Raw genomic sequence first — 18,920 nt, forward strand, 5'->3', positions numbered from 1 at the left:
ACATTATAGCTCATCCAAGACAACCTTGATTTGAGTTTTGCAAAACTGCACACACAGTCTTAACTTCATTGATCTATTTTTAAAAAAATAAGAAAGTAGGTCAAAAAGTCACAGTCAAGGTCAACCAAGCACATCATTGATATTTATTTCTAAAACTGTACACAATCATAATACAAATTAAAATGCTGTTGCTTCAAAAATAAGAAAGTAGGTCAAAAGGTCACGCTATAGGTCATCTGAGGACAACACTGACATTTGCTTTCAGAACTGTACACAGGGTACAAATTTCAATGTTGTAGCTTCAAAACAAAATGTCACAGTCAAGGTCATCAAAGCAAAACAAGGTTATATGTTTCAACAAGGTTATATGTTTTTAAAAATGTACACATGGTCCAAATTTAGTATGTTTTATTTTATGTATGATCAGTTTTTGTATTACTCATCAAGCAAGATTTATATAAGCAGACACCTGATTTTGATAATGATTTTTATTGCTCCTTGCTTTCAAGCCCAAAAGCATAATGATAAGTAGAACACAATTAATAAAAAAAAAATTGAAAAAGAGATTTTTTGTATTTTTTTTAACAATTGTGTAAACAATGATTAAAATTAAGGTTTCTGTGATTTGAATTGCATAATTACTCAAATATGCTTCTTATATGGACCTATGACATGTACCTGCATTTGTCCCAGTGCCTTCTCCCATTCCTAGCTGGTTCCCTGCATCATCCAAATATCCTGTGAGCTCAGCACCGGTCCTTGGCGAACCTTTGTTGGCATCGTCAGCACTCTGTTGTCCACTGGTTTGTTCAGCTGAGGGTGGACTTGGAGCATGTTTCTTTTTATTCATAGCTGTAAATTAACATGACAAATTGTATTTAGACAAACCGGGTTATAAGGTGTGAAATACAATGGACCTTCATCATTCCAATCAATAATATTATTGGCCTTCGATTTCAAATTAAATGATTATGTATTAATTGATTGAGATATGTTTTCATGCCACACACAGTGTAGCATCGTTCTACAAATTCTGCAAATGTGAAATTTTGACCAAGGATTACATCTTTAAAATACAAGTACCGGTACACTTGAAATGTTTCACACAGAAATAACCCAGCCTGGTGTAGGGCTGTAGATCTATCTGTATATGAAGTTTCAAGTGAACACCTCAAAGGCATTTCAAGGTATGCTCTGGACAATACTGCCACAATGCACACACAAGCATGCACATACACACAACTCACAGGCATACAATTACTATATCCGTTTGGCCTTTTTGAGCGGAGGGGGGGGGGGGGGGGGGAATGAGAAGAAGAAGAATGACAAATACAGTATGTCTCCCTTTCAGTTGATGCGGAGACACAATTTTATTTGAATGCAACTGAAACAATTGTTACCTGGTCTATTGAGGTTCTCTAGATGTCCCCAGCGGCCGAACACCTTCTTTGAGATATTCAGGGTAACAGCAAAAGGACTGACCTTGAATGAGCACTTGTCCTTTTGTGCCTGACCCCTGGAATGTTACAAAAATATTGGTAGAAGGGTGCTAGTAAGAAGTATACCATTATGAGTTTTCATTAAATGATTATATTATCTTTTGTTTATATATTGTGTATTTTCACCAAACTTTTAAAGCTAGTAATATACTGGAATTTTGAAATATTTAAGCACCAGAACCAATATAGTGAAAGTTCTGAATCATTCTGATCCTACATCTATATTCTGAAATGACTCTCTTAGTAGAATGATTACTTGAGTCTTATAGTCCAGCTGAACTTGGTTTTCTCTGTGCTGCCCTTGTTACGCTTCAGGAACAGGTTATCCCTGTAAACACAAGATTAAACATTCATATATGTTGTATGAAAAGACAGTCTTTGCTATATTTAAACATGATTTATGGAAATAACCGTTTTATTCTATTACTCGTTCAAATCAAGATACTTATATAATAAAAAAAAATACATTTCAATATGGCACTATATTGTGTTTTGATATCATTTTAGCAACGCCAAATAATTGTTCTTATGACGTTACATCTAGGAGGGGTGGAATATAGCTGTATTGCAAAAGGTTGCATAAGGACAAATATGTTTAGCGAAATGTATTGCTTGCTGATTTTTAATGTGTATTTACCTAGTCTGGAATCTGACATGTAGGGTATCTGGGCGCAATTTGACCTCTAGACTGTCATTGTCCACGTCTTTCACATACATGTACACTACCATCATATCATCCTGCAAACACACAACAGGGAAACAGTGTGGAAATATTAATTTCAAGATGGGAGGTACTTTTTGATGTAGTAATCTTATCTGACAGATTATAGATTTCCAAGGAAGGAATATAAAATTTGCATATTCAATTTAATTGGGACCTGAAAGAAAACACAATTTATGTCAAGTTTTTTAACATGAAAACTCACCTTCTCATCGAAGCTGTGGCTGACATGTTGAAGTTCGACCACAGACTCTGAAACATGTGTATGTCAATTTTATGTAAGAAAAAAGTTATAGGAATATTTAATCATCAATTATGAACAACTCAAAGGAAATTTTTGGAGAATATTCAATAAATAAGTTAATTTTTACAAAGCTTTCTACTGTCAGACCTCATTTAAATTAATACTGCCTCTGGTGCCTGAGCAATTTGTTGCTAGTCTTTCAAAGTTATCTTTATTAAAGTACTTACTACAATAAGATTCATCCTTTCATTTATTCAATAACCTATAAAACAGGGTGCAGAGCTGCTGACACATAAACAAACCATTTGTCTTTGAGGAGCTCACCCCCCATCCCCCTACCCGGTGTCTGGGTGACATTCATGTTGGCAGTACTTGAGCCAGGCTAGCTGGTATCCAGCCCTATCGGCGGGGGATAATAATGACCTGGGCCAGCTATTTGTCATAAGCAAACAACTACTACCATTGTACGGTCATACAACTATTTATTTATTGACCTGAACTAAACCCTTAAAACATTATCCTTTCCTCTAAGTAAAACTATCTGAACACTGCCATTTAAGGACGTGTTCCATCAGAAACTTTGTATATGTACCTTCAGCTGTCACAGTGACTTCTTTTATTCCTGGATCATGTAAAGTTCCTGAAGACCCAGTCTTTCCTTGCATTGCAGTTTGGTTTGTTTGATCAACATGCATATCTGAGGCCTCACGACCACCACTTTGTGTACCTTTCGGTCCATTGCCTGTATTCTCTTGTCCTCTGGGATGAACAACATGCAAACCTGCAAAAGTATTTTTACATTTGTCTATTCACTTTGAATAATGATAAATTATTTGTATTATGAAAGGGACCTGAGTATATTAGCTAATTGGTCCTGTTAAATTAAAATTGTAATTTGAAATGTTAGACTAAAGAAATACTAAGGCCTATTCCAGTTAAACATATAACCCCCGTGGGGAAGGCAATTATTTAAATAGTATATAGAACAGTGTGTTTTTTCGCTAATTTGGATCCTAAAAGGGTAAATTTGCTACTGTAGGGGGTTGCCATAACTAAAAAGTGCCTTCCCCCCGAGGGTTATATGTTTAAATGGAATAGCCCAAATAACTTTTTCTGGCTGTTGTATGACACTTCAAAAAGACAAAGTCTCAATGTTGTTTATTGGTTAACAAACATTATAATGCAATCTTATATTAAACTAAGAAGAATCGCTCATGAATGTTTGATCATGTTCTTATTGTAATCGTTAATGTTGGCTCAGAGTACGCCATGTGTATGTCAATTTTATGTAAAAAAAAGTTATAGAAATATTTAATCATCAATTATGAACAACTCAAAGGAAAATTTTGGAGAATATTCAATAATTAAGTTAATTTTTACAAAGCTTTCTACTGTCAGACCTCATTTAAATTAATACTGCCTCTGGTGCCTGAGCAATTTGTTGCTAGTCTTTCAAAGTTATCTTTATTAAAGTACTTACTACAATAAGATTCATCCTTTCATTTATTCAATAACCTATAAAACAGGGTGCAGAGCTGCTGACACATAAACAAACCATTTGTCTTTGAGGAGCTCACCCCCCATCCCCCTACCCGGTGTCTGGGTGACATTCATGTTGGCAGTACTTGAGCCAGGCTAGCTGGTATCCAGCCCTATCGGCGGGGGATAATAATGACCTGGGCCAGCTATTTGTCATAAGCAAACAACTACTACCATTGTACGGTCATACAACTATTTATTTATTGACCTGAACTAAACCCTTAAAACATTATCCTTTCCTCTAAGTAAAACTATCTGAACACTGCCATTTAAGGACGTGTTCCATCAGAAACTTTGTATATGTACCTTCAGCTGTCACAGTGACTTCTTTTATTCCTGGATCATGTAAAGTTCCTGAAGACCCAGTCTTTCCTTGCATTGCAGTTTGGTTTGTTTGATCAGCATGCATATCTGAGGCCTCACGACCACCACTTTGTGTACCTTTCGGTCCATTGCCTGTATTCTCTTGTCCTCTGGGATGAACAACATGCAAACCTGCAAAAGTATTTTTACATTTGTCTATTCACTTTGAATAATGATAAATTATTTGTATTATGAAAGGGACCTGAGTATATTAGCTAATTGGTCCTGTTAAATTAAAATTGTAATTTGAAATGTTAGACTAAAGAAATACTAAGGCCTATTCCAGTTAAACATATAACCCCCGTGGGGAAGGCAATTATTTAAATAGTATATAGAACAGTGTGTTTTTTTCGCTAATTTGGATCCTAAAAGGGTAAATTTGCTACTGTAGGGGGTTGCCATAACTAAAAAGTGCCTTCCCCCCGAGGGTTATATGTTTAAATGGAATAGCCCAAATAACTTTTTCTGGCTGTTGTATGACACTTCAAAAAGACAAAGTCTCAATGTTGTTTATTGGTTAACAAACATTATAATGCAATCTTATATTAAACTAAGAAGAATCGCTCATGAATGTTTGATCATGTTCTTATTGTAATCGTTAATGTTGGCTCAGAGTACGCCATGTGTATGTCAATTTTATGTAAAAAAAAGTTATAGAAATATTTAATCATCAATTATGAACAACTCAAAGGAAAATTTTGGAGAATATTCAATAATTAAGTTAATTTTTACAAAGCTTTCTACTGTCAGACCTCATTTAAATTAATACTGCCTCTGGTGCCTGAGCAATTTGTTGCTAGTCTTTCAAAGTTATCTTTATTAAAGTACTTACTACAATAAGATTCATCCTTTCATTTATTCAATAACCTATAAAACAGGGTGCAGAGCTGCTGACACATAAACAAACCATTTGTCTTTGAGGAGCTCACCCCCCATCCCCCTACCCGGTGTCTGGGTGACATTCATGTTGGCAGTACTTGAGCCAGGCTAGCTGGTATCCAGCCCTATCGGCGGGGGATAATAATGACCTGGGCCAGCTATTTGTCATAAGCAAACAACTACTACCATTGTACGGTCATACAACTATTTATTTATTGACCTGAACTAAACCCTTAAAACATTATCCTTTCCTCTAAGTAAAACTATCTGAACACTGCCATTTAAGGACGTGTTCCATCAGAAACTTTGTATATGTACCTTCAGCTGTCACAGTGACTTCTTTTATTCCTGGATCATGTAAATTTCCTGAAGACCCAGTCTTTCCTTGCATTGCAGTTTGGTTTGTTTGATCAGCATGCATATCTGAGGCCTCACGACCACCACTTTGTGTACCTTTCGGTCCATTGCCTGTATTCTCTTGTCCTCTGGGATGAACAACATGCAAACCTGCAAAAGTATTTTTACATTTGTCTATTCACTTTGAATAATGATAAATTATTTGTATTATGAAAGGGACCTGAGTATATTAGCTAATTGGTCCTGTTAAATTAAAATTGTAATTTGAAATGTTAGACTAAAGAAATACTAAGGCCTATTCCAGTTAAACATATAACCCCCGTGGGGAAGGCAATTATTTAAATAGTATATAGAACAGTGTGTTTTTTTCGCTAATTTGGATCCTAAAAGGGTAAATTTGCTACTGTAGGGGGTTGCCATAACTAAAAAGTGCCTTCCCCCCGAGGGTTATATGTTTAAATGGAATAGCCCAAATAACTTTTTCTGGCTGTTGTATGACACTTCAAAAAGACAAAGTCTCAATGTTGTTTATTGGTTAACAAACATTATAATGCAATCTTATATTAAACTAAGAAGAATCGCTCATGAATGTTTGATCATGTTCTTATTGTAATCGTTAATGTTGGCTCAGAGTACGCCATGTGTATGTCAATTTTATGTAAAAAAAAGTTATAGAAATATTTAATCATCAATTATGAACAACTCAAAGGAAAATTTTGGAGAATATTCAATAATTAAGTTAATTTTTACAAAGCTTTCTACTGTCAGACCTCATTTAAATTAATACTGCCTCTGGTGCCTGAGCAATTTGTTGCTAGTCTTTCAAAGTTATCTTTATTAAAGTACTTACTACAATAAGATTCATCCTTTCATTTATTCAATAACCTATAAAACAGGGTGCAGAGCTGCTGACACATAAACAAACCATTTGTCTTTGAGGAGCTCACCCCCCATCCCCCTACCCGGTGTCTGGGTGACATTCATGTTGGCAGTACTTGAGCCAGGCTAGCTGGTATCCAGCCCTATCGGCGGGGGATAATAATGACCTGGGCCAGCTATTTGTCATAAGCAAACAACTACTACCATTGTACGGTCATACAACTATTTATTTATTGACCTGAACTAAACCCTTAAAACATTATCCTTTCCTCTAAGTAAAACTATCTGAACACTGCCATTTAAGGACGTGTTCCATCAGAAACTTTGTATATGTACCTTCAGCTGTCACAGTGACTTCTTTTATTCCTGGATCATGTAAAGTTCCTGAAGACCCAGTCTTTCCTTGCATTGCAGTTTGGTTTGTTTGATCAGCATGCATATCTGAGGCCTCACGACCACCACTTTGTGTACCTTTCGGTCCATTGCCTGTATTCTCTTGTCCTCTGGGATGAACAACATGCAAACCTGCAAAAGTATTTTTACATTTGTCTATTCACTTTGAATAATGATAAATTATTTGTATTATGAAAGGGACCTGAGTATATTAGCTAATTGGTCCTGTTAAATTAAAATTGTAATTTGAAATGTTAGACTAAAGAAATACTAAGGCCTATTCCAGTTAAACATATAACCCCCGTGGGGAAGGCAATTATTTAAATAGTATATAGAACAGTGTGTTTTTTCGCTAATTTGGATCCTAAAAGGGTAAATTTGCTACTGTAGGGGGTTGCCATAACTAAAAAGTGCCTTCCCCCCGAGGGTTATATGTTTAAATGGAATAGCCCAAATAACTTTTTCTGGCTGTTGTATGACACTTCAAAAAGACAAAGTCTCAATGTTGTTTATTGGTTAACAAACATTATAATGCAATCTTATATTAAACTAAGAAGAATCGCTCATGAATGTTTGATCATGTTCTTATTGTAATCGTTAATGTTGGCTCAGAGTACGCCATGTGTATGTCAATTTTATGTAAAAAAAAGTTATAGAAATATTTAATCATCAATTATGAACAACTCAAAGGAAAATTTTGGAGAATATTCAATAATTAAGTTAATTTTTACAAAGCTTTCTACTGTCAGACCTCATTTAAATTAATACTGCCTCTGGTGCCTGAGCAATTTGTTGCTAGTCTTTCAAAGTTATCTTTATTAAAGTACTTACTACAATAAGATTCATCCTTTCATTTATTCAATAACCTATAAAACAGGGTGCAGAGCTGCTGACACATAAACAAACCATTTGTCTTTGAGGAGCTCACCCCCCATCCCCCTACCCGGTGTCTGGGTGACATTCATGTTGGCAGTACTTGAGCCAGGCTAGCTGGTATCCAGCCCTATCGGCGGGGGATAATAATGACCTGGGCCAGCTATTTGTCATAAGCAAACAACTACTACCATTGTACGGTCATACAACTATTTATTTATTGACCTGAACTAAACCCTTAAAACATTATCCTTTCCTCTAAGTAAAACTATCTGAACACTGCCATTTAAGGACGTGTTCCATCAGAAACTTTGTATATGTACCTTCAGCTGTCACAGTGACTTCTTTTATTCCTGGATCATGTAAATTTCCTGAAGACCCAGTCTTTCCTTGCATTGCAGTTTGGTTTGTTTGATCAGCATGCATATCTGAGGCCTCACGACCACCACTTTGTGTACCTTTCGGTCCATTGCCTGTATTCTCTTGTCCTCTGGGATGAACAACATGCAAACCTGCAAAAGTATTTTTACATTTGTCTATTCACTTTGAATAATGATAAATTATTTGTATTATGAAAGGGACCTGAGTATATTAGCTAATTGGTCCTGTTAAATTAAAATTGTAATTTGAAATGTTAGACTAAAGAAATACTAAGGCCTATTCCAGTTAAACATATAACCCCCGTGGGGAAGGCAATTATTTAAATAGTATATAGAACAGTGTGTTTTTTCGCTAATTTGGATCCTAAAAGGGTAAATTTGCTACTGTAGGGGGTTGCCATAACTAAAAAGTGCCTTCCCCCCGAGGGTTATATGTTTAAATGGAATAGCCCAAATAACTTTTTCTGGCTGTTGTATGACACTTCAAAAAGACAAAGTCTCAATGTTGTTTATTGGTTAACAAACATTATAATGCAATCTTATATTAAACTAAGAAGAATCGCTCATGAATGTTTGATCATGTTCTTATTGTAATCGTTAATGTTGGCTCAGAGTACGCCATGTGTATGTCAATTTTATGTAAAAAAAAGTTATAGAAATATTTAATCATCAATTATGAACAACTCAAAGGAAAATTTTGGAGAATATTCAATAATTAAGTTAATTTTTACAAAGCTTTCTACTGTCAGACCTCATTTAAATTAATACTGCCTCTGGTGCCTGAGCAATTTGTTGCTAGTCTTTCAAAGTTATCTTTATTAAAGTACTTACTACAATAAGATTCATCCTTTCATTTATTCAATAACCTATAAAACAGGGTGCAGAGCTGCTGACATATAAACAAACCATTTGTCTTTGAGGAGCTCACCCCCCATCCCCCTACCCGGTGTCTGGGTGACATTCATGTTGGCAGTACTTGAGCCAGGCTAGCTGGTATCCAGCCCTATCGGCGGGGGATAATAATGACCTGGGCCAGCTATTTGTCATAAGCAAACAACTACTACCATTGTACGGTCATACAACTATTTATTTATTGACCTGAACTAAACCCTTAAAACATTATCCTTTCCTCTAAGTAAAACTATCTGAACACTGCCATTTAAGGACGTGTTCCATCAGAAACTTTGTATATGTACCTTCAGCTGTCACAGTGACTTCTTTTATTCCTGGATCATGTAAATTTCCTGAAGACCCAGTCTTTCCTTGCATTGCAGTTTGGTTTGTTTGATCAGCATGCATATCTGAGGCCTCACGACCACCACTTAGTGTACCTTTCTGTCCATTGCCTGTACTCTCTTGTCCTCTGGTATGAACAACAAATGATGCACTTTGTGCACCAGCTCTTCTGTTATCTGTAAATTAAAATACAATTTTTTCAGACAGAATAATTTCTACATTTTTGTAGTTGACCAACATGCAAACCTGCAAAAGTATTTTTACATTTGTCTATTCACTTTGAATAATGATAAATTATTTGTATTATGAAAGGGACCTGAGTATATTAGCTAATTGGTCCTGTTAAATTAAAATTGTAATTTGAAATGTTAGACTAAAGAAATACTAAGGCCTATTCCAGTTAAACATATAACCCCCGTGGGGAAGGCAATTATTTAAATAGTATGTAGAAGTTAGAACAGTGTGTTTTTTCGCTAATTTAGATCCTAAAAGGGTTAATTTGCTCCTGTAGGGGGTTGCAATAATTAAAGTGCCTTCCCCACCAGGGTCACATGTTTAAATGGAATAGCTCATATACCTTTTTCTAGCTGTTGTATCACATTAACAAGAAGAAGTATCAATTTTGTGTATTGGTTAACATACATAATTATGCAAACTTATAGTAAACTGAAATGAAACGCTCGTGAATGTTTGATCATGTTCTTATTGTAATTGTTAATGTTGGCTAAGAGTTTGCATAAATTTTTAACTCAGTGTTTAACATTTTATCTTATTGTAAGAGTTTGCACTGCAATGATAAAAATGAATGTTATCACATAACTTGTAGCATACAAAATAAATATCATTTCAAAATGTCAGCTGCAACTAAAATAAAAATGTTACATACAATATGGTTCACTTTATCTTATTTTTATGTTTGTACACAACTGTTGAGATCTTACACTATCAAAACATATCTGAAGATATAAAATTTTAAGAGTTTCATTAACTTATAAAAGATAACATAATATCTGTGAAAGTTATACAGTGTTATCAATTCAGTATGTATAACATCTTGTCTGACAATGCAGCAATACATAATTTTAACAGTCAAGTTATAGCGAATATATTAGAAAAACATTTAAATTCCTTACTTCATTTTTTGTCCAATTTTTGCCATTTTTTTACAATCATTTTTATCTAAAATTAACTTTGGCTGTAACGATACACTGGTATATCGATATAAACTTGTAAACTGACCCTCAATATGGTACCACAATACAGAAGTTGCAATAGCGGTTTATCGAAATACTTCTTTTTAATCTAGTTATCAGAAAAATATTGAATTGATTATTTTTTTTTAAACTGATTGAGTCAATTTTCTTCTGTTGCAAAATAGATTTTACCATCGCTTTCATTCGTTTTACTTAAAATCTGAGTTCATTCTAATGACCAAAATGGTAATCATCCCACATAGTGATTTCTTGTTTAAATGGAGTAATCAGTGTTCGAAATTCGCGGTAGCCCGATAGCCCGAGGCGACCAAATTTCAGCTGGGGCTACCGATTTTCCACAGAAACTAGCCCGACCGGGCTACAGTTTTTTCCTTTTGATTTAAAAAAAAAACCCTGCCAATTAAACGTGTTACGCATCGTGTTTTTTATACGCAAAGCCTTTATTATTCAAGAATGCGTTCTTCAAGGCGACTGGAGTGACAACGGCGTAGTTGGATTCGCCGAAATTTACGATGATAAAAAAGCTAATTGCTCTGCTATTCAGGGCTCAAGCCATGTGCTCAATGTTTGTTTATTTAATCAATGAATATAAGCACATGTCAAAATTAATTAATGCCCAAAGTGACAAGTAATTATCGATCAGTTTCTAACCAGTAACTGCGTCTAATAGCAGCAGTCAAACTCTATGACGTCATTTAAACTCCGCCCATTATGTAAATTAACGGATAAAGTCGGCAGTTTTTGACAACAGCGATGGCTATGAAAATCAACAATGCTAAAATAGCAATATCAACATTGATATTTTGTTTATTTCATTTAAATATATTTTATTTATTAGCTATTTAAGTTTTTAATGCGAACAGAACATAATCATTCTACAAAAGTTGTCTGAAATGCGGAGGAAACAGGTGCCCGCTAACTTCCTGACAAATTTAATCAAAGTGAAAGGAGAACTGTCGGATATAGTTAACTCGTTGTCTGTGTACAGTACAGTAGGGTTCTACATGTTGTATTTTATACCTTTGAATAGCTTTGCCATTATTTTTTAAAGAACAATTATAGGAATATTGGCAATATGAACATCCATATATTTTTGTTGTTACATCTGAAACTAAGTTACTTGAAAGTGAAATTGAAAGTTGAAAAGAGAAAAATGTCATTGCACAATCACTGGTGCATATCGGATTTGACAAGGATGCATTGGATAACAGAACTTACAGTACATGCATAACTCTTTCCATTAAATAAATGATATGTTCAGAAAATATTTTTCTCTTTTTTCTCGTAATACCTTTTTGAAAACTTTATTAGTTTGAAGTTTTGATGACTACACTAATATAAGTATGATTATAATTTATTATTGACACATTGTTCAGATTGGGGAGCATTTATTGAAACTGTATGAGCGTGCTTGATTAGATGATCGGACTCGTTGCGGAATCGTAATTAAACTTCCAAAAATTATTCCGAACAAGTGAAATTTTTAAGTGTTTAAGTTTGGGCTAGTGAAATTGGTTTCGGGCTAGTAAAATTTCTTATCTGGTAGCCCGAATGGGCTAGTGGATTCAAAGCCGAATTTCGTACACTGAGTAATCTCCTATTTAACGAATAAAAACCAACTTGAGTGACCTTGCGGTTAAATCTGCACTCTCACAGATTTACCATTTTTACAACTTTTTTTTTCTTGGAAAGAGCAAATTTTTGCGTAAATATCTGCAAATCAATGATATAAGATTGCTGACAAAAGATCAGATCGCAGATTTTCATATCCTTGTTTGAAAATTGATGTTGTATGGCTTAAACTTTACTAACGGTTTAGGAAATATGCAGAAAACATCAATTTTTTAACATGAATACAAAAATCAGCGATCTAATTTTTTTTCAGCAGACTTATATCACTGGTTTTTATGGAATTTTGAAAAATTGGATTGTTCCAAGACAAACAAGACCTGTCACAGAGACAGCGCGCTCGACTATTCTGCCGCTTTTCAGTGTAAGGATTGAAAAGTTTTGGCGAAACATGCATGGATCATTTTTAGATTAGATTTCAATGCAATACGTGATGTGTGGAGATATTAACATAAATGTGGTTACATGCAAAATTTTAACAAGAATTTTTAAGTGTAATAATAAAGGGCCATTATTTGCAAAACACAGTTATTTAACTTGATTATTCAATTAGGTTGGGTGGTTGAATACCATTGTATAAAGTCTCAATGCAATACATCAAGTAGTTGCTGAGATATTATCCTATGTGTGCTAACATGCAAGACCTTAACCAGAATTTCTAAGTCGCATAATAAAGGGGCAAATATGAGTTATCTTACTTCATTAAATAAGAAGGTTAAATGGTTGGGAGCCTGTGTGTAAAGTTTCAATGCAATACATGATGTATTTGCTGAAGCATTGACTTAAAAGTGGTTACATGCAAAACCTTACCAGAATTTCTATGTTGAATAAACAAGGGGCCATTATTTGAATTTAATGCAAACTAGAGTTATCTTAATTGTTTATTTAAGTAGATTGGATGGTTGAGTACCATTTTATATGGTCTCATGCAATTCATCCAGTAGTTGCTGAGATATTAACCTATGTTTGCTTACATGCAAAACTTTAACCAGAATTTCTGAGTCGAATAATAAAGGGCAATTATTTGCATTAAATGCAAACTAGAGTTATCTAACTTGGTAAATTAAGTAGGTTGTATGGTTTAGTACCATTGTATCAAGTCTCAATGCAATACCTCAAGTAGTTGCTGAGATATTAACCTATGTGTGCTTGCACGCAAAACCTTAACCAGAATTTCTAAGTCAAATGATAAAGGCCTATTATTTGCATTAAATGCAAACTAGAGTGATCTAACTTGGTTAATTAAGTAGGTTGGATGGTTGAGTACCATTGTATCAAGTCTCAATGCAAAACCTCAAGTTGTTGCTGAGATATTAACCTATGTGTGCTTGCACGCAAAATCTTAACCAAGGGGTGACGCCGACGCCGATGCTGACGCTTGGGTGAGTAGAATAGCTCTCCTTATTCTTCGAATAGTCGAGCTAAAAATGAAAAAGGTGTCAAAACGTTCAATCTGTGACAGTGCAGCTTTAAAACTAAGGCATCCTTTTTAATTTTAATTGCTTGTGTGTTCGGTCTAGACAAGAGGAGCTCTACCTGAAAATCTAAGGCACTGGTCTATGGTCATCACACTTGTTTTTAATCATTTGATGCTAAAGGTCTATGTAGTAGTAAGATTTCCTTGTGAATAGCCCATGCCTTTAGAAATTTTGAAGAATCAGTGTGTTTCATTTCCAAGAATAAATACAATCTCTTGTAGTTGTTAAACATAAAATTTTGTTCTCAAATTACAATGTATTGCTACATATATATTGCAATACAGGTTTTGGCCTATTGTGAACGCTATAAATAAAAAATTGACAGCCAATATGATGGCCATAACAAAGCCTTAACTAAACATCCTACAATAGTATTTTCAAGAACTAAAAACATAACTTACTATACAAATGAAAATAATAAAAACTTTTTTTTACTTAACCGAACATTAAAAATTCTAACCATGATTTCCACTTTGTTCAGAACCTGAACCATCATTCTCAAATTGTTTACATTTGGCCTTGACAAATTCTGTTGATCCAAGGTTTTTATTATTCCCATGGTTTCCAGGCAAGCCAGTTCCCTGGGATGAAGATGTTACAGCTTTGGTCTTCTGGGGATCTTCTGTGCGAGCTTTGTCATTTGCTTTGAGGTTCTTATTTTCCCCAGTGGTCTTGCCAGCATTGTTTCCGGGCACGCCTGTGCTTTGAGATGAAGATTGCATCTCCTGACTATCTCCCTTTGAAGCGTTATCACCGCTCACAATCCCTGACTTTTGAATGCCTGGTGTTGACTCTGACATCACTGAAAAGTGATAATGAACATAATTAGTAATACGTTGTAGTAAGCGTAATGCAAAAACACAGGGAGCCTGTTTATTTTGTATAATATGATTGTACAACATGCATAAAGGTTAAAACTTTTAATAAATACACAGGACTTCCATTAGAATTTGAAACTGGAAGTATAAACTTCCTATCCATCAATTTTTGAAGTTTTTCACTGAAATGTGTAAGTTATTTAAGTCTCACAAATACAATATCTTTTCCACTATTTTGCAACTAGTATGTTAAAAATGAAGTAATTTCAACATTAACTTGCCAAATTCAAATACTTATATTATAATAATTCATTTTACTTAAAGAATGATTGAAATTGTGACATTAAAAGTAATATGGACACAAGGTTTAAATATTTTGAACTTCCAGGCTTTCTACTTTGGAAGTTATCTTCAAAATCATGGAAGTTTTTGTACTTCCAAAGAATTAATTTTGGAAGTTTAAACCCATTTCTAGGGAATAATAATAACTTCCAAACTTCCTTTAATGGAAGCCCTGAATTCATGTATAACAGACAATAATTGTTCAGCAGCTAACGTAAGAGTTAAGATTTTCGAGTTCTAAGGTTTCAAAAAAATATTCCATTTCTGAAATTAATGCAATGTTTTTCCAAGCAGTCTTTAACTTTAGATTCAAATTTTTACTGTTTTTATAATAAGTCAGTCATTCATTTAAGTTTTATTTAGAGCTGCACTCTCACAGATTTACCGATTTACCGTTTTTACAACCTTTTTATTTTTTGTCTTTGAAGGAGCAAATTTTTGCGTAAATATCTGCAAACCAATGATAAAAGATTGCTGATAAAAGATCAGATCGCAGATTTGCATATTTCCGTTCGAAAATCAATGTTTTATGGCTTAAACCGTTTAAGAAAAATGCATAAAACATTATTTTTTTAACTTTAATATAAAAATCTGCGATCTATTTTTTTGTCAGCAGACTTATATCACTGGTTTTCATGGAATTTCGCAAAAATTGGCTCTTTCGAAGACAAAAAAAATAAATTGTCAAAACATCTGTGAGAGTGCAGCTTGAAGGTCTGCCTGCATTTATGTGGCTGCAGAATCATGGCTTTGACCAAGTCCTACCAGTTGGGCTTATGCCAATAAGTCATAAGAAGAAAAAACAATGTGGGTTTGGATTGTCCAGTTAGCGCAGTGGTTAACGCACTCGCTTCTCACCTAGGCAACACGTGTTAGATTCCCGGCCTGGGCTCATGTGAGTTTAGTTTGTGGTCACCAAGTAAGACAAGTGGGTTTCCTCTGGGAACTCTGGTTTTCCCCACGTCACAATACCATGCTCTAGCACAACGTCGTGCCAACCAGAGTGACTTAATATAAGCTAGCATAGGTTGTCGTAAATAATGTTTAAATTTTAAACTAAAAACGATGTGCAGTCACAAGGTATGACATCATGGCTGACTACACAGTGTATCTGCGATGACCATGAACAAGTGCCTTTCATTGATGTATTATTTTTCATTCCGGTTAGAATACACTCAATATATATACACATAGTAATACATAATAATAAATAATACTGTAGCCTAAATGTCTACAATAGAGTACAGCTTTTAACATTGAAGACTAATTATTATTAGTTATTAGTTATGAGTTTTTGAATATATATATATATATATATATATATATATATATATGAGCAAGAATTCACTGTCCAGCACATTCCTGTTACATCCCAAACAAACCAAATTTACTCCTACCATTTGTTTTATTAAATGTTATTTATATGCATGGTTAAAAAGATCATTTATGTGGGAGACAGTCTCGAGTTTTTCATTTATTTCCTTGAATTGGATTAATATTTTAAACGAAGAACAAGTCCGATTTTTGTGGACAATTGCCAGGCACTTTTTCATAAAGGCCTTTTTCTTCCAGCAACAAAAAACGCATGTATTCAAAAAACATCAAACAGGAGCAAGAAACTAATCTGAGATGGTCCATTCTACAATACAAAGGTGTCTAGAAATAATTATTTGGTCGTTTTTAATAAAAAATAAATAAATTTCAAGCAGAAATTAATGACGTAACATTTCGTGTCAATTTTGGGTACTTCTTTCCAGGACCAAGTTACCTAGCAGTTGTGCGTAAAAGAATAATTTAATTGAAATATTACCAAAACATAGGTCTTGTAATAAACAGGAAACGTATTTGTTGTGTTTTTTTCAACAAAGGTGTATCCTTATTTTTATTCCGAAATCGGCAGGCGCGTTTTCCGTCAAAATGTTACGTAACTGAACTTTCACTGTAAAGGCTTAGATTTAGCAGGTGCGCAAAAATGGGGGATTCCCAGTGTTGTTATTCTATTTACATATGAGATCAGCGTCATAAATCGAGGCGCTTCAAGACTTCGGCTATTTTTGGAAAAAAAATGGCGGACTGTCAAAACAAACATGTGTGAGTATTTTCATCGTGTTACGTCTCGAACGCATCGATTGAGTGTTAAAAAGGTTGTTTTATGAGACGAACTATTACAACATTCCAATACAATTGGTGTTCTAGCAGAAAAGAGTGCATTTAAGGACATTTCTCACCCGTTGACATGCTCATGAAATCATTTGAGTTTGTGTTGTTGTTGAAGAAAGTTGGACAGCCCATTTTCCCTATTGTGTCTTATTTACGTATCGAACGCCGAGAAATGATACTTTGATTTTTGAGATGGTTTATGCTCTTTTTGGTGCTAAACACAATTGATTAAATAAACACTTGTAAAATATTATCACTTGAAATGAAAACAACAGAAATGTTTATAAAAAATCTGAGATTGCTAAAAGACGTAACATTGACAGAAAAGACTTAACATTGACGGTAAATAAAAATGCAAATTTAGTTGTCTTCATTACATCTGGTATAACAAGAGATGTTTGTCAAACATTATGCCCCCCCTGAGCGCCATGTTGTCAGGATTATATGGACAATTGAATGAAATATGCATGGACCGAAATGACAGCTGATTTGTTGCCGTTAAGGCAGTTTTAAGATTATGACCATTAAAGTGTGAGGATAGAGTGTGTTATGACCATGACCTTTGACTCTATGAACTCAAAATCCAGAGTCATCAGCTGGTCACCAGAAACCTAAATGTCAAGTTCGAGGGCCATGGGTGCAGGCATTGTCAAGTTATCACACAGATGAGTTTTTTTCATTCAAGGTCACTGTGACCTTGACCTTTGACCCAATGACCCCTTAAATCATAAGGGGTCATCTACAAGTCAGATGCAACTCCAAGTCAAGTTTGAAGGCCATGGGTTCAGGCATTGTTGAGTTATCACTCAGACAACCTTTTACCATTCAAGATCACTGTGACCTTGACCTTTGGCTCTATGAATCCTAAAATCAATAAGGGTGATCTACTGGTCAGGCCCAACCTCCAATTCAATTATGAGGGCCATGGGTGCCGGCTTGTTGAGTTATCACTCGGACAAGCTTTAAAATTATTTTACCATTAAAGGTCACTGTGACCTTGACCTTTGACCCGATGACCCCCAAAATCAATAGGGGTCATCTACTGGTCAGGCCCAACCTTCATGTGAAGTATGATGACCATACGTCCAGAAATTGTTGAGTTATCACTCGGAAAAGCTTTGGTCTACCGACGGACCGACCGATATACCGACATACCTGTGCAAAGCAATATACCCCTCTTCTTTGAAGGGGGGCATAATAAACAAGAAAACATCTGTGTGTATGCATTTTCATTTAATTCATAGCCGTTCATGTGCAATAACTTTTAGAAGCATTACAGTAATAAGCATTTAAAATAAATTCTAAATCTATCTGAACAAGTAGTTTACTGTTTCATTTGTGACATAACATTGACACTAAGATCATTACTTCAGTCGAAGAACTTTTCAGTTAGTGTTACATCTTAGAACAAAACAGTTGCAAAAAATAATTATAGGCATGTCCTTTAAAACTTGTAGACTTAATATGTAGCAAATAACACCCAACTTAATGTAATATTTACAGATTTCTGCTGATTTGTTGAAATTGTGAATTTTCAGCAAATATTGTTGATGCTGAATGTTGGACACCGATTCTATGCTAGAGTCCAGTGGGCATGGATGTTAGGGCAAGAGTGTTCTTCCTGACATCATTATGTGTGGAATAAGGCTTCTGTATAAATTGACAGGTACTGTTTTTAGAATGTTGTTTATAAGAAGATAAAGACATGTATTGCATGTTCTGGATCTAATTTTAAATTATTAACATTGCATTCTCCCAAACTAAGTTCATTCTATAACATCATTTGGTCCATGATTTTGGCACCAATCTAAAATGTACAATCTGTTGAAATAACCCTTGGATATTGTTTGTTTTAAGACAGGCAGGCAGTAAGGATTTTTTTATTAATTTTTTCAGATGTACTTCTTCAGTGATAC

At 34.6% G+C, this 18,920-nt stretch overlaps 1 protein-coding gene across 1 annotated transcript in view; it reads right to left on the bottom strand.

Moving 5' to 3' along the window:
• LOC128211427 (uncharacterized) overlaps positions 1-18,920 on the bottom strand; it is a 112,916-nt gene that overhangs the window by 74,505 nt on the left and 19,491 nt on the right. Inside the window, exons 2-13 of the mRNA XM_052916206.1 lie at positions 14,145-14,486; positions 9,324-9,539; positions 8,071-8,259; positions 6,818-7,006; positions 5,564-5,752; positions 4,310-4,498; positions 3,057-3,245; positions 2,426-2,472; positions 2,137-2,237; positions 1,756-1,827; positions 1,401-1,516; positions 679-852 (exon numbers count right to left, since the gene is read on the bottom strand). Of these exons, the coding sequence (XP_052772166.1) occupies positions 679-852; positions 1,401-1,516; positions 1,756-1,827; positions 2,137-2,237; positions 2,426-2,472; positions 3,057-3,245; positions 4,310-4,498; positions 5,564-5,752; positions 6,818-7,006; positions 8,071-8,259; positions 9,324-9,539; positions 14,145-14,486 (2,013 nt within the window). The remainder of the gene's footprint in view (positions 1-678; positions 853-1,400; positions 1,517-1,755; positions 1,828-2,136; positions 2,238-2,425; positions 2,473-3,056; positions 3,246-4,309; positions 4,499-5,563; positions 5,753-6,817; positions 7,007-8,070; positions 8,260-9,323; positions 9,540-14,144; positions 14,487-18,920) is intronic.

The sequence above is a fragment of the Mya arenaria genome, chromosome 12 (assembly GCF_026914265.1).
Source record: "Mya arenaria isolate MELC-2E11 chromosome 12, ASM2691426v1".
NCBI classification, from domain to species: Eukaryota; Metazoa; Mollusca; class Bivalvia; order Myida; family Myidae; genus Mya; species Mya arenaria.